This window comes from Nasonia vitripennis, chromosome 2, assembly GCF_009193385.2.
Source record: "Nasonia vitripennis strain AsymCx chromosome 2, Nvit_psr_1.1, whole genome shotgun sequence".
Classification (NCBI taxonomy): Eukaryota; Metazoa; Arthropoda; class Insecta; order Hymenoptera; family Pteromalidae; genus Nasonia; species Nasonia vitripennis.
In genome coordinates, this window is record NC_045758.1 from 15336277 (window position 1) to 15352240 (window position 15964).

Consider the following 15964-nt stretch of genomic DNA (forward strand, 5'->3'; position numbering starts at 1 on the left):
ACGACCGCGCGGACCCATTGGCTTATAATTGAATCTACAATCACGGATCTCAGTATCACGCGGAATAAACCCGAGCAGTCATCTTGGGCGACTTCATCGCAAAAACACGGAGTCATCGCGAGCTCTTCGGTCTTGCAGTCTCATCCTGTACCGGCGAAGGACAGTCGAGCCACACGTTAAAAATATGGATCATCGAATGCGACAAGCTCCTCTAATACATATAGGTATACGATGGAGAAAGTCCAGTGTGGGTTGAAGAACGACTTTTGGAATGGACTTTTCTCTCTTTCTCTCTCTCTCTCTCTCTCTCTCTCTCTCTCTCCCATCCATCCGTCGGTCGGACGAAGAAGTTTGGCAATTTCCTGGGGCTAATCCGGCCCGGTCGGTCAGCATTGAGATGCCGCGGGGGTTACGTCGGAGAGGAGAGGATGAGACGTCGGCTGTTCTCGAGTGCGCGCAGGAAGGGAGAGCTTGCGCACACACACACACACACACACACAAGCTCTCCCTATATATACCCACAGCAGACCGCACGAACCGCGCCGGGTGGCCCCATGAATTATACAAGCGACCACTGATGCTACTACAGTCCTGGAGCCGAGTGCCGGAGAGAAAGAAGAAGAGAAAGTCTCGAGAAGCTTCGGAGGAGGAGAGGCTGAACCTCGCGAGACTAGAAAAAGAGATGCGGCGGATGCGTGCCCGCGAGAAAACGGAATATATATCATGGGCAGCTCTTTCTTCGCATCGGCTTGCCTCTACGCATACTCACTCGAATATGTGCTGCTGCAGCTGCTGAAACGTGCGAATTCGACGAAGCGTCGTCGTATAACCGGAATACGTATTCAAAGAACGGGCACTGAGCCTCGCAAATGGACGAGGATTTGCGAAGCTGCGATTTTCGAGTCGTTGATTCGATAAGGAGCTTTGGCGCGATAGAGATTCTGCCGAATTGATTACGACTACAGCGTCGACTAATGAATCCGACACCAGCAGCCGTATCAGCCTCGTCTAATATCGATTCCGACCTCAGACAGGCCACAGCGCAGGTTATGACGAGAGCGTCGGTGGCGTCGCAGCACATCGAGCTGTTGCATCACGCAACTTGCACACTCGAGCGCGGCCGACTGATGATCGGGCCGGCGCGCGTCAGAGGCAATTTCGCTCGACGCGCCGGCGTTTACTTTGGCTTGTTATCAAGTATCCTCTCCCTCTCCGCAGCTTCAGCAGCACCGGCAGCAACAGCGCGATAACGGCTCTATCGGCGGCCCGTTAACCCTGGCCACGAAGAGACGCAGCTGCAGCTCCTTAGGGCGCCGCTGCTAACGCCGAAACTTCAAGCGGAGGGCATGAAGTTTCGAGGGCTGGCTACAGTGGCGCATTCGAGCGGCTTCCTCTCTCTCTATCTCTCTCTCTCTCTCTCTCTCTCTCTCTCTCTCTCTCTATCCCGTATCTATACAACAGCTGGTTCGCCCGAAATTTTGCATCAAACTGGGTCGGACCGACTCGGGCTCGCAGCGAGAGCGAGCGAGATTGACAGCGGTAGCAACTGATGCGCAGGCTTAATGAGAAATCCGAACTTGATATGTGCGCCGGGAAAAGTTGAGGCAGTAGCGTATACACTGCGCGGGGAGCAGTAGCCGCTTGGTATACCGATTTCCTAGTCCGCGAATTAAACAACTGCGCTCGGTCGTTAAAACGACTACAACTTCTCTCTGAGCTTTCGCGAGGAGACAAAGAATCCCGTATAGTTTCTCGGAGTTTTTCGGTTGAAAAAAGGTTAGTTTGGCCGAAAAATAGCGTATCTAGCGATGGTTTAAAATTCAAAGCGCTCACCATCGACGCAAATCACTCACGCAGCGAGCGAGCGACTGATTAATGATTCGAGGCAAAAAGCAACTGGCTTTCCTTCTCGGGATTCATTTAAATCGCACAGGAAGAAAGCTTCTCCCTCGTCGCAATCTGCGAGATACTGCAGTAGTGGTAGCAGCGCGTACGCATACCTTCGGCGCGAAGAAAGCGAAGACGAGGAATAAGAAGAGGAAGAAGGATAGACGAGTCGTGAGAGGGAGAGAAAGCCGCGGAGAAAGGTCGAAAGACAAAAAGGGAGAAAGATGGAGCCGCTGACGTGCTGTAAGATTGATTGGAGTCACGAGATGGAAAATTAACGGTCTGGGGAGCGCGCGTGGAGCTAGAAGGAGAGAGAGAGAGAGAGAGAGAGAGAGAGAGAGAGAGAGAGGCAGAGGCAGAGGGAGAGGGAGTGACAGCCACCGCATACTAATCTGGTTCCCGGCCTGCGCGCGTATAAGCGAAAGCACCGGCTATATACCTTCGGACAGAGCATCGCATAACCTCTACCTGCCATTTTCCTCTCCCGCGAGCGAGCGCGGGCTCCTTCTTTTGAGCGCGTTTCCGCGCGCGGGCCGTCCTGCATACGAAATTCCCGGGCAATATACCATATACCTACCGGGTGAGAACGAGCTCTGACTTTGACATTCGCGCGCGACCTGTTTTTCCTTCGAGGTATCATCAGCACCGCACCGCACCGCACACTAGCTCACTCTCTGACAATTAAGCTTGCGTTTATTTTTGACTCCTTGACCAATTGCAAGCTCCAACCGCAACGGCTTCACAATGGAGGAGAAGTATAATAGAAGGTTCTTGATTAAAAAAGTTTGCTTCTTTTGAGTTAACTTCTTAATTGATTATTCGCTATTTTTATTCAAGTTTATATTAAGTTTCCAGCCCCGCGCGAGCCTTCCTAATTGGATACATCGCTGAAAATATTCCTCTGTGCGCGCGCTGGATAAAAGAAAATTATAAGCAATACTTTATGGTTGGCGTACATAAATATTCTTGCAACTTTCGCTATTGGATTTTCAAAGAGAGCGAATTCGAGCCCGCGCGGTAAACACTTTTTGCGCAACCAAACACACAAGTGCCGTCATTCGGATATCTGTCTCGATAGAATAGCAAAGCAGGCTGCTAATTCGCTGAGAAGCAAGAAATCACTTAAAATTCCGCTGAAATCCATGAAATATTCATAATCTTAGCGGAGCAAGCGGCAAGAGTGGGTGTGGAAAATTGCATAATAATAGTCCAAAGGGCGAGAGTGTAGATCGTGCAAAGTCGCCGAGAGAGCGAGAGAGAGAGTGAGAGAGAGAGAGAGAGCACTAAGCGAATTGTTCCTCAAAATAGCTTATCACGTAGCTGAAAATAAAGTTAGGCAAAGTGAGTGGCTCGGTCAGTAAAGCGGCAGCTATATAAGCGCGCGTGCGACAAAGGCTGCGGCCCGAGTGAAGGCGAGAGAAAATGCCGCTGCCGGAAGCTGTTTGAAAAAGCTAGCGCACGACGATGACGTGTATGTGTGACGAAATAACAGCTCACTCGCCGCATGACTAGACTGCGATTGTTATCTTATAGACGCCCGAACGATTAGGTTGAATTGAGGAACAGATTTTTCGAACACTAATAATCCATAGTCTAAAAAGACACGGTGATCATTCTTTCGTCCTCTGAGTATTTTCATTAAAAAAAAAAATAAATAAAATATTGCAGTTGCGAGTTTAAGTTCACGGCTCAAACTCTCCGAGTCTGTGACAGGCGACAATAGGTGGTGCATAGGCACTTTTCCATTCCCCTCAAACTATATGTGCGCCGAGTCTGGATATAGTGGTACGCGCCACCAATGCTTAAACTGCCTTGTTTGGCTGCTGCTTTGACTGCTCATTCTATAACTGCTACTGCTATAGAAACGCGTCTAAAACAGCTTACATATATAGTTTACATATAAATTCTTGAGATCGTACACGTTGCTAACAGCTGCGACGATGATAAGAGCTGCAGTACGTGACACGAAAAACGGCCATAGTGAGGAAAATCCCAGCAAGAACGCAGGAAGGATTTAACAATGGAGATAATTATCCCAGCCGCGCGCGCGTGTAACTCGCATTCGCCGTATAATACCATACACGAGATTGTCTGCGCTCGGTCAGCGTCGCTGCGGTTAATCAGATTTGCACGGCCGAGGAAATTTGTTTGCGAGTGTTTGGTCGCCGTCGTCGCTATGCACTTCCTGATCAATTTATCAACAAGTTGCCGTGGAGGGCAAGGCGAGTTCTCTCTCGCTCTCTCTGTTCTCTTGTGTTTCCGCTTTATCTGCTCAAGGATCGTTCATTTGGTAATTAATTTGTTTGCGGAATCGCCGCACGGCGGGAGAATAATGCCGCGATTGTTTGATTTATTCGAATACTTTATCGCCGCGAGGCGGCGCAACTTTTCAAGTGGCTCTCCTCTCTCTCGTGCGCGCGATTTTAATTAATCTTCGCTGAAAAATAACTTTTACTCTCCACTCACTTTTCGCGCGCATCCTTCGACTTTCTCCGCATAGGTATAAAAATATTTGTCCACGCTCTTTCGCGCACATTTAATCATACCCGTGTATCGGCCGAAGATAAAGACACATTCGATGAGAAGATGAAAGGCTGCAAAAAGAGAAGGTGATCGAATGTGTCCGGGAAAACATAGTACTCATCTCTTCCTCGCTCCCCGAAGAAAATCCAGCATTTCGATTAGAAGATGAAATTCGTAGTACACACATAGAGAGAGAGAGAGAGAGAGAGAGAGAGAGAGAGAGAGAGAGAGAGTAGGAGCAGCAGCAGTGCGAGATAAACGAGCAACGCAGTTCCCAGCGCGGCAAACAACCCTCCTAAATCATCGCCGCGCGGATACATCCGGGCAAGACGATTGGCCTCGGGACCTCCCGGACCGTGTGTGTGCGCGAGTATGTCTGCCGTAGCTAATCAAATCCCAAAACGCAACCCACGCGCTTTTTCCGCCGGGCGGATAGGAAAACTACCATTTCTCGCGCGGGTATATATTATAGAGGAGAGGACGCGATTGATCAGCTTCCGGCTGCCGCCGGCAAGTCGAGCTTGCGCTCGCGACTCTGCAGGAGCCAATCATCAATCAGCGCTGCAAAGTTAAATGGCCGGGACAACGGGTTTTAATATCTCTTCGGGCCTCTGCCGCCGCCGCGCGAAGCGAAAACTCGGAGACAGAGACGGAGAGCGAGAGAGGGACAGGGCGAAATAAAAGTTGGCGCGATAAATCAAAAGTGAAAAGTCGCCGTCTAACTGCTGCCTCCCACCCTTTTTCTGGCTGTCAGCCGGTCGCGCGTATAAAACGCTCGCTGCAATTTCCTCCCTCTCTTCGCTTTATATATCGTACACTCTGATGTCTGCCCTCCTAGTCTCGCGCATTACCCCCCGCTCTCCAGCTCTCTCTCTCCATTATCCTTTCGATTTTACGCTCGGCGCGAGAGTTCTTAGATTCCATCGTTGGCGACTTGTAAAAGTGATAAATGAATTTTCCGGCGAGCCTATTTACATCATCCGCACGAGGCTAACGACCCTCTGCGAACACTCGCAGGCGTGCGGGAGCTGCATATGGGGGAGCGAGCGAAAACGCATCCTTAGCAGCGCACGAGGAGCTCTCGAGGGAGATCAGCTCGTCCAAGGCGGCTGCAAAATCCCAACTCGATAACCGGCCAGCTAAGTGCGCGTGCTCCTATACGTTGCTAATATCGAGGAGCTCGTTCATTGGAGATTCGACCGCAGCTATATAGCTATAGCTCTACTCCTTGTCTTGCTCGGCTATGCTATAACTGCGCTGTATATGGGGCTGTGTACGATCCGCACTCGTGTCTGTCTGATTTCTGCGCGTCTCCATAATTTTCTAGCTTTGAGAGACTTTGGTAAGGATGATGTGATAATTGAAAGACCTTCTTGTCTTACGTAAGTTTTCAACTGTAATTGCTCTTCGTAATTTCCTTATTATGAAATGAATTTATTTCAAATATACGTTTTAAAATCGGGTAGAAATTGTCTGTTAACAAAAATATTGCTAATCTGAGTCATTCTTACCTATGGAGATTTCAATTAGTAAAGCTTTGTCGGTACTTTTTCTGCCCTACACGCAAAACACCGAAAGCCGGTGAGTTAAAAATGCCCGGATTTTATACCGGAGCTTAGTCGGTTGTCATAAAAAGTCGTTTCGCTCAGAAAACACGAAGCAATAATGTCACTTGAGAATGAGAGTCGCTAACGCACGAATGATCCGCTCAACAATAAGAAAATAATTCATGCTATAACTAATAACGATGTTAAGATCCATCGCGCAATCGTAATCCATCGCTGATAATCAAATAGCCGACCGGGAAAGTCAGCACGTCCCTTGCCAGGCGTTACACGCCGGGAGAAGGCGGAAGGCGTACCGAAATCCTCATTAGGTGATTAACGCTGCAGCGAACATGTTCTCCGCGGAAGCGGCATTAACCCGAGCTAAAAGCTCCATATATCCATGCGCGGGCAGGCCGTATAAGCTGGTTACAGGCCAACAGGCAGTCGGGCTTTTCTACTCTTGGCCAAATCTCTCTCTCAAAAATTCCATCTATGAATAATGGAATCCCAACGATTCCTTCCTTTCTTCGCGCAGCTTAAAAGCCCAATTACTCTATTATGAAGCGGGGAGCTAGCCTGATAAAGAAGAGCGCGCGCGAAAATACAATTTGTAAAGAGGGTGCACGGGAAGTAAAGCCGCAGGTTTGGCCGGAGATTGCGGACCGCGCGCCGGCTTATAATGCCGGTTGGTAACAGGTGGCGCACAGCTCGCTCACGTAGCCGTCGAAGCCGCAAACCTTGCCGCGCCTGCAGGAAGCCGCGCGCATAAGTTAGCGCGTAAACGTTAGATGAAACTTTACTCGCGCGCCTCGACGTATGTGCGATGGAATGCTCCTCTAACCACTTGCCCGCGCACGTGTAAAACTTGGCGAAGAAGCCTGTTCTTTTGATTAACGATCCCTTTTTTTTAACTCGTCTATTGAACGATATACGCATTAATGTGTATAACGTAAAGATTTCGATGCGATCGCTCGACAAGTTTGCAGCAGGCTTCTGAAACACGAAAGAGAATGGTAGGTTTGTTTTAAAAATTCACACGCTATCACAGAAAGGCACACGTTATTACTCTATTAATTCCTGGATTCGTTTCGACTGCGCATCGGAGAGTTCACAATAAGGTACAAATATATGTATAATTAATACAAGCTCACTTCGAAAGTAGATAAACAAGCACTCGCGCACTGACGCACAACGCTGTATGTAGCCCCAAACAAACACGAGACCGCGTGTATGTATATGTATACGACGCGCGTATGCAAATGAGCCCGCCCCCGCACACGATGCACAGCAGCATGTCGAGGCAGGTTATAGCAGCGCGCGCAAGTTTGCGCCCTAGCGCGAGTTTCTCCTCCTCTCTTCTCACCCTATCCAGCTCGCAACGGAGCGTCTTGCCCATCCGTCTACCTAGCTCCGCTCTCTTACTGTATGGATGCTCTCGTATACTGTATACAGTAGCATCCCTCGGAGCTGGGAGTCGGCACGTATACGCGCCTACGTCTATGTATAGATATAGAGTTACACAATATATCCAGTGAGGGTAAAGTTTAATTAAAAATAAAAACTTGCCTGTTCTTTCGCTTATTGCAGAATCCGCACCGCCGAGCACCAGCCCCAGTCCGGTCACCACGGAGGAGCCCAGCAAAGGTAAGGAAACGCGATCACTGCACCAGCTTTTGGCTATTTTTTTTTTTATTCTTTCTTCTGTTTTTTTTGTGTGTTTGTGTGTCCGATGACATTTTTCTCTGCTTGCTGCACACGCGTGCTTTCGCGACGCGTAATATCGCCGGGACGAAATCGATCATTCAATTTTCATCGAGTGCCGCGGGCCGGTAGATAATAATTTAATGGCTTTGGTAATTCTGACAAAACTGCAGCCGGTAATAAAGGTGATTTATTGGCGGCGTATTTATATACATGTATATATAGATTGCGAACTGGTTTACGAGCTATTTAAGCAGAGCCATAAAGTTGCAGCGGGCTGTGTGTATGTGTGCGTTATACACACGCGCTGGGGCTTGATTGAATAATACAAATGGATGATTTAATAATTATCATTTTATTTTCGTTGGCTTACGAATTCCGTTGATGCTGCATTGGGGCTGTTATCATGTATAAAGATGCTGAAAATGCACGCTCAATAAAAGTCTGCGGATTATTGTGTGAAAAGAGGGCATATTTTGAATAATCTATTGAGCACACTCATGGCTTGAGTCGATTTAAATTAAATGATGTGCATTAAGAAGTACACAGAACGACAAAAGAGAGGCAGACGAGTTTACGTTCATTATTCTATAAATTTCAAATTTCATGTTTCGATTTTCCATATATAGATGTATATCTGCACTGTTAATTATCCGTGTACACCGTACGGTTATTTTATGAATACATTGCATATCTTACAAGTAGAAGAAAGCTTTGCACGATAAGTCCTGAAGGAGATACAGAAACTAATTAATAACGCCGACCGTCTAGTTGTGGAATTTCATACGAACAGCATCCACGTAAATTTTCAACAAGCTATACAAGAATACTTGAAAAATACCATCGTGTGCCTCTAACTTTATAAGAAAACACATGTTTAACTTTAAAAGACTAGTCAAATCAGTCAGACCAAAGAATTGTTTTTTTCTCATAGGTTTACCTGTAAAACTTGTTTATAACATCACATATTTTTTAACTGAACATATAAAGTGAAAAAAGCTCCAATTTTAGCTTTATTAGAACCTTCTAAAACTCGAGCTTGAAATGTGCACAATGCTAAACTCGGAATCTCCTTCATTACAGAATGGGAAACCTCGTCGGAGCTGAACAACTCGGTGTACGGCAACCCGAGTTCGCTGACCATTCACAACGACAAGAAGAAAGGTAAGCCCCTAGCTAACATTAATCCGTCGCCCGCCCCTATTTTCCAGATCATTAAGCTTATCTCGAGCCGCTTACACATTCAAGGGCAACTCAAAGATAAATCTCCGACCTATGCAGAGCAGGCGCTCCCCCATGCTCCATCTCAGCAACAGGGGGTCTACACTGCGCGCAGACAACGAGGAAAACATAATACACGCCGAGAGTATATTTACGCGGACATTTAATATCGAATAAATTATTCTCGTGTTCTTCGGCCGACGAGTCAAGCATGAAATCGCAGATTAGGCAGATGAGAGGTGAAATCGCCGGCGTCTCCTCTCGGTCTACAGCGGATAACCCGCGCGTGTGGGAGAGGCTCCAGAGTGAGGGAGAAAAAATGATAAAGAGCCGAGAGAGGCGCAGCTTGTTCATAACCCAAGCCTACCCCGCGTGTATACATCTCTCTCTCTCTCTCTCTCTCTCTCTCTCTCTCTCTCTCTCTCTCACTCTCACTCTCTTTCCTCTCTGTGAGGCGGCGAAACGCGTAGCGCGGGGGAATGCAGCATCAATATTTCATGTATGCTAACACGCCAGAACTAATAATGCTCGCCGGCGTCGAGGCGCGAGCTGAGAAGACCCAAGAATAATATCAGCTACTGCCGTATTCCGCGGTTTTCCTGCATCTCTCAGGCTTTCTATCCGGCGGAGTGAGCGCGCGAAATAATCCTCGTCCTTCCGCAGCCTCGAGCTCTAGCACTCCCCCCTCCCCTCTCTTCCTCTCTCTCTCTCTCTCTTTTCTGGTATATTGAATTTTCCCGACAAACAAAAAGCCTTTTGGAAATTTGCTCTTCCGCCTCTGACGCGCGGTGGTGGCTTCTTGTCAGTACTGCAGCTCTGTGTCTGGGCTCTTTGTCCGAGGAGTTGCCCGTGGGACGCAGACTCGTACTTCAAGATGCTTTTGAAGTAACTATAGACAGTGTCTGCTTTTTTCAGCTTTTCGACGATTCGATAATTTATTTTCTGTTTGACAGTTTTCATACGTAAACCGATATTGCAATATGCCCACCACTTCTCTGCAAAAAATATAAATACTACTGTTAGCTCATACTGCTTTAGTGGGTCATATAACAAGTTCGAAGCTTTTCGAACTTTTTTATATGAAATTGTCGATATGAATTCGACTGTTACAACGGTTCGCAGGAGAAAAGAAGGCTTTCTGTTTTTTGTAATTTAGCGAAACAATAAACTTGCCTGGATCTAATCTAATATCAGTGCCGCCCTCCTTCTCTCTATTACTTATTCCCCCCGTTCCGGCACTACTCGTGCTCCTTGAGCTTGCATCAGCGAAGGTTAAGTCTCGGCACTGCCGGCGCCTCAACCGCTCTCTCGAGCTGGAGAGCGCTTCCGCCACCGCTGGTGGGCTGAGGTTTGTAATTGGCGCAACATCTGCGGTCCACGGGGTGGCATTAATGTTCCTCAGCTCCGCGCAAACTCCTTGTTCCTTCGTGCACCTCCGCCTCTCTCGCTCTCTCTCTATGTGTGTGTATATACATCAGCTACTGTATACGTGGGGCTGCGAGAGATAGGAAAGCCCGAAGGAGCGGAAGCGGGAGGGAAGAGAGAGAGAGAGAGAGAGAGAGTGAGAGAGAGACTGAGGGAGTATCTCGAGGTGACGAGCGTATAATCTTTCCGTTGAAACGTCGTAAAGGAACATTTATTTTCTGCCAACGAGCCTTTCATTCGCTTGACTCTTTTTCTCTCATTCTGCGACTCTGCGCTGCTTTCAAGCGGACTCCTGGAGTTTTCTCGGAAAGTGACAATCAACGCCAGAGATGTTAATTGCTTTAACGTTCTTGGAACGATATCATTCAGTCATTTCGCTGGTTATTATCTGACCCTTTTCCCTTTTTGTACCTCTTGATATTGTTTTAATTGTCCCAGAGTGTCGTTCTTTATTGTCGCGTATCTTATTTAAATTTATCATTATGCACATAGATCTTGTGAAATTGATACGATAAAAATCGTTGTTTTATGGGAAAATATATTACCGTTACTACAATAGAATTACAGACGTCTGACGAAAATCGGATTATACTACTTACAAAGTTTTGCTAATATACCTTACTCATTATTTTGACATAGCTCGCATCACACCGACTACTAGCATTAATGAAAAAGTAAGGCAATGTAATTGTTTGCATACCTATAACAAGAAAGTCTTTTTATTGACTCAGGTCCAATATTGAAAAGTCAACCTTGAATCTAAACGTGCAATTGCGCTCGAATCGCAGAACGCCTATGACTGACACGAGAAAATTGGCCCAATCGTCGAATTTCGCTCGCGACAAAACAATTTTTGTGTAATATTTCGTAACGATGGCGCCAAAGTCACGTCGACGCGGTTACAAATGCGAGTACTCCCGCACGCGAGCGAGGAGCGCCGAATTATTATAATGTCGCGAGCCCCGTGGCAGCTCCGAGCCGCTGCTGCAGCTACGCGCTCGTGGTATTAACCCATTTAATCGAATACTGCGCGAAACGAGAGTTTAATTAGGCTGGTATTTCGCAATGGCAGCGGTAGCAGCAGCAGTGCACCAGCAAATTCAACGATCGCATCGCTCACGCTCTCCTGCCGCCCTCTGCACTTATAAATTATGATTCGCAAAATGATCGCGTTGTCGCCGTTAGTATCATTAGCGCTGCGCGCCCGCGCGTTGGTCGATGATAGATAAACAGGCACTCACGACCTTTTGGCTTCTACCTCTGCTTCTCCGTATAATACGTGTAGTAGCAGTTTGTTCGAGTTAGCTGACGAGATGGAGATGGATTTATACGTGATTGTAGGCCTGTCAAAGTCGAAATGTAACTTGAAATGCTAGAATGAGTTGGGTAATTTTTAATAGTAGCGTTCTTGTTGAGTGGGGAAAGGGGGAAATCAGCAATAGAGAAATAAAATTATGCCACACTGTTTAAAAAATATTGGATTGGTAGAATTGATAAATTTGTTTAGATAAGATAATGAACAGTATGCATTTCGCATTATATAACGTTGCATCAAAATCTTGTAATAAATCATCCAAACGTTATCCCAACGCGAAGTAAAGCTAAAAGTTAAAAAGTAGTAATGCACATATAAAAGCGGGAAACTCGCACTGATAACATTTTATTATTTCATGTACACTAATGCACATATTTTTTATTAACTCGAATATTTGAGCGAACAAGGTAAAAGCTGATTTTGAAAGTTGTTATTGCAAGTACCTTAACGCACCGCTAATTAAAATCAATTGAAACGGAAATTTAATCATGATTAGGGCTGCAATGCATCACGGCAATCCTGCTTTACGTAAAAAATATCCAGTTGGTACATTATGACACATTTGGCTTAAATGCATTAACCCTTTATTCCAAGCCGAATAATAAAGGCAACTTCATTTACGAAACCATTTGATATTACAATATAAATATATTATAACGTGAAATAATTTCCTCTAAAAGTTTAACTTGAATACAAAGCCAACCGATCCGATTGCTCGATTTTATACATAAAATATGTAATTTGTGGAACATTTTTAAACATTAAGCAGCTCAAAAATAAAGAAATAAAAAACAAAATCCAGCTACTTCGAGCTAAATTTTATTATACGGTTTATTTTTCGCCTTTCTTTTGTCTCTCAAATATATATTTTATACGCGAGTATTATCAGAAATAACTCAGATTTATAAAGCACATTCTTTGCTGAAATTTGGAAATCATGAATAATGTTAATGCGAATTCTAAGAAAAATCGAGAAGAATTGAGCAATCGAATGATTCTCTGCGATGCAGGTAAATATAGAAATGAGTTCTTACAATAGAATATTTAAAATGTTGGCGCTATTCCAAGTGAATGTATTTATCAATTAATCGACTCGCGTTTCTAAATTCTTCAGTCATCACTTTTTTTCCAAGCGGGATCATTACAATCGTGATTCTGTGTCGCATATTGTGCCTGTCTTAAAAACATAAACAGTCCAAGACTGTTCCCATACTTCCTGAGATTAAAAAATACAACCGGAAGTCTGGTGAGGGATTCGCTCAAGTCAGCCCGCGCGCGAAGCAATCAGTTACATAGAGACCGAGTCAATGAGCCAGCCGACGGCTCTCGCTGGGCGTTGATTAAAAGCAAATAATTAACGCATTTCACGCCTCCGCGCTGAATGGGGGGATCCCCCACCGCGTAGTAGACGCATACTCGCACAACATCATCCCGCCAGTCGTGGCAACAGCGGCACACAATCGCGGCGTACGTATAGGGATGAGAGAGAGGGAGAGAGAGAGGGAGAGAGAGAGAGAGAGAGAGAGAGAGAGCCACGAGCAAACATATTCAAGCACGCATATAAACAGTCCTGTGTCAGGAAGCTCGAGCTGTCACACACTGCCTAATGTTTGGCCAGGATTTGCATATGTCTGTCTGGCCCATATCCATTTCTCGAGGGTCGGGGGGCTCGCTCGCCTGCACCTACACTCGCGCGCGGCTCGCATTACCGACTGTATTGCGGTTACATAATAGTTACGTAGTTAGCCCGCCGCACGCAGTTTGCCGCTGCTCCTGCTCTGCCTATACCTACCTGTACATCTGGCTGCTGTTCTCCCCGACCAACACCGCATAAAGGGCCGCGACGAGCTCATTTGCGGATTCGCTGATAATTAAGAAACTGTTATCCGAGTCCCTGTCCCGGCTTCTAAACGTCCGCGATGCTTTTTCTCGCTGCAAATTGACCGATGGAAGGTTTACTGAACCAAGACACTTTTTATTTCTCGATTTTTGTGGCGTCCTTTTGGAGCTCACACTATTCTATAACTCCAGTGGTTAGTATCACTCGCTTCTTGATCGCTTCGACTGTCTATCTTCGACTCTATCAAGTATTCAGACGACGTGAATACGTGGCGTATGAGTTTGAATATTCAACCGAGAACATTTATTATGCAATATAGTACACACGTCGTTAATGATTAAAATATTGAAATGTTTCGCACAAGAGATTCGCCCAAGCAAATGTGGCAACTGCTTCCCGCGTGAAGTCTAAACGCAAGGCAGACAAAAGCACGCTATCGTGTACACATATGGGCAAATCCTCATCTCGAACAATTGTCTCGTGGAAACGGAGTGGCGCGATTCGCCGCGGCGAGTAAGCGGCTGCTGTTCACTCGCAGCCGCTCGAACGACTGCGTGCATTACCATTCGATTCGTACTAGCATTCCGACTGTATGTATAGGCAGGAAGTGGCGGTGTCGAGGGATAATAGAATTGTATTTACCCAAAGTTTGCATACTAGTTACGCGCCGACGTTTGCAGCGCGTCGTCTTCGCTAAGCCTCCGCAGTCGGGCGGCGTAAACATCTTCAGTTTCGTCGCACGTCTCTTTGTGTCTCTTTGTCTCGGGGAGAGCGAGAGAGTTTGGCATCAGAGGGAGAGAGAGAAAGGAAGACGATCCCTTGCCTCCGCACCCCTTGGCCCTGTGCCGCGCGACGAGTGGAGTCGAGGGAGAAGAGATCGCGGCCACAGTCTAATTTCTAATTTGCCCGAGCGCGGCGTGACGTGGGTACCGAGCACGCTCGCGATCGCGAAGGAAACGGATTAAAAGTCGCCCCGGCGCTTCTGTTTTCGGGGATTATGGCTGTGTTTAGGTGTGCGCTCTGCGTTTCAAAAGAGATAGAGAGAGAGAGAGAGAGAGAGAGAGAGAGAGAGAGAGAGAGAGAGAGAGAGAGAGAAACACCGGCTTGTGGCGAGGCAAGCTTTTATTAATCGCGGAGAGGAAAAAGAAAAGCGGTTCTGGGATAGTTTAATACAGTGAAAAACCATGTATTCGTTGCTTTTTCATGGACTGGAATAAAGGAGTCGTGCCCTAATTAAAAGCTGGGTTTCAATTGGAGATCCTTTATCCGAAGCCACTTTTTGAAATAATTGAACGCAGCCCTTTTCACGTCCGTATCAATATTGCAACTGATGCCTACATTTTCATTTATTTTTCCAGGAAATAAACAGCAATCGAACCTGAATGAAATCGGAAAGTCCGAGCAAAAGGCGAATGATCTGGACAAAAAACGCAACTTGGATTGGGGTATCCACAACGGTAAATATGCGAAATTGTAGTCGAATCGAAAACCACGAACACGTTTTTTTTACTGACATAATGCTCGGCCTTTGTAGTCGGTAAACCGTTTCTAAAATAAATAACGTGCACTCGACAACGGTTACATGATATTTTCCAAGAGTTTCAACCGACGAAGAAGAGGGATTCATATAGAGATAGATTCCCGTCGTTGGCAGGCTCGCACTCGTGACTTTCCGATTGTTTGATAAAAAGAACGCACGGCCGATTGAAAGTTTACAGTTATCGGTATTACGGAATATGGTCAGAGCATGCATGAATGCGCGTGAGTATTGAATGGACAGCGTTATCAAAGTAAAGTTTTAATCAACATTCCCTACAGGTTTTTCACTCTTCACTTGATTTGATTTGATGAAAAAAAGCACGGAAACTAATTCGCTAAATACGACATGTTATTTCATGCGCAGGAAAACATTTAAACGTAGAATTTTGTTTTGGAAACGTGTGTGTGCTACTTATTCTAAACTAACAAAAGTTAAAAACAAATTTATTTACGAAATTTTACTATATTCGACAGCTCAAAGAAAACAAAAAATAACCTTGCATTACAGACCAATTAAAGGCATGATCAGGCAGCGAAGGTCAGCGAATGCGAAGCATCTCGAAATTGAACGCGTCAATTAGGGCACGCTCGAGTGAACGTAAAAGTGCGAGCCTCAGCTCCGCGACGGTCACGAAGACGACGAGGGCGAGAAGGCACGCCGCCACTGTCGACGGAGAATCGTTTCGAGAGATGAGCTCACAGTCGCCGTCATAAATCATCCGGGCGCTCGATGAAAAGTGGATGTGCGAGGAAATTCGCGCGCCGGGAAAAAAGAGCACGCCAGTCTTGGAAGAAGCCGAAAAAACTATCGCACGAGGGCACGAGGGAGTGGGGGCGCCGAGTTCAAAGGAGAGGAGAGAAAAAGTGCGAGTCTCGCGCAACAAAAGCAAAAGATGGAGAGATAAGGGAGGTGAGGGCGGGGCGGAGCGCGAAATTGATATGAAAAATTAATCGCTGCGCTCGAAG

At 46.3% G+C, this 15964-nt stretch overlaps 1 protein-coding gene across 2 annotated transcripts in view; it reads left to right on the top strand.

Moving 5' to 3' along the window:
- LOC100121068 (lachesin) overlaps window positions 1-15964 on the top strand; it is a 149613-nt gene that overhangs the window by 127112 nt on the left and 6537 nt on the right. Inside the window, exons 8-10 of one of the 2 annotated variants that reach the window (XM_031922889.1) lie at window positions 7545-7601; window positions 8742-8822; window positions 14818-14916. In XM_031922889.1, coding sequence (XP_031778749.1) covers window positions 7545-7601; window positions 8742-8822; window positions 14818-14916 — 237 coding nt within the window. The remainder of the gene's footprint in view (window positions 1-7544; window positions 7602-8741; window positions 8823-14817; window positions 14917-15964) is intronic. The other variant, XM_031922890.1, reaches the window with a different exon arrangement.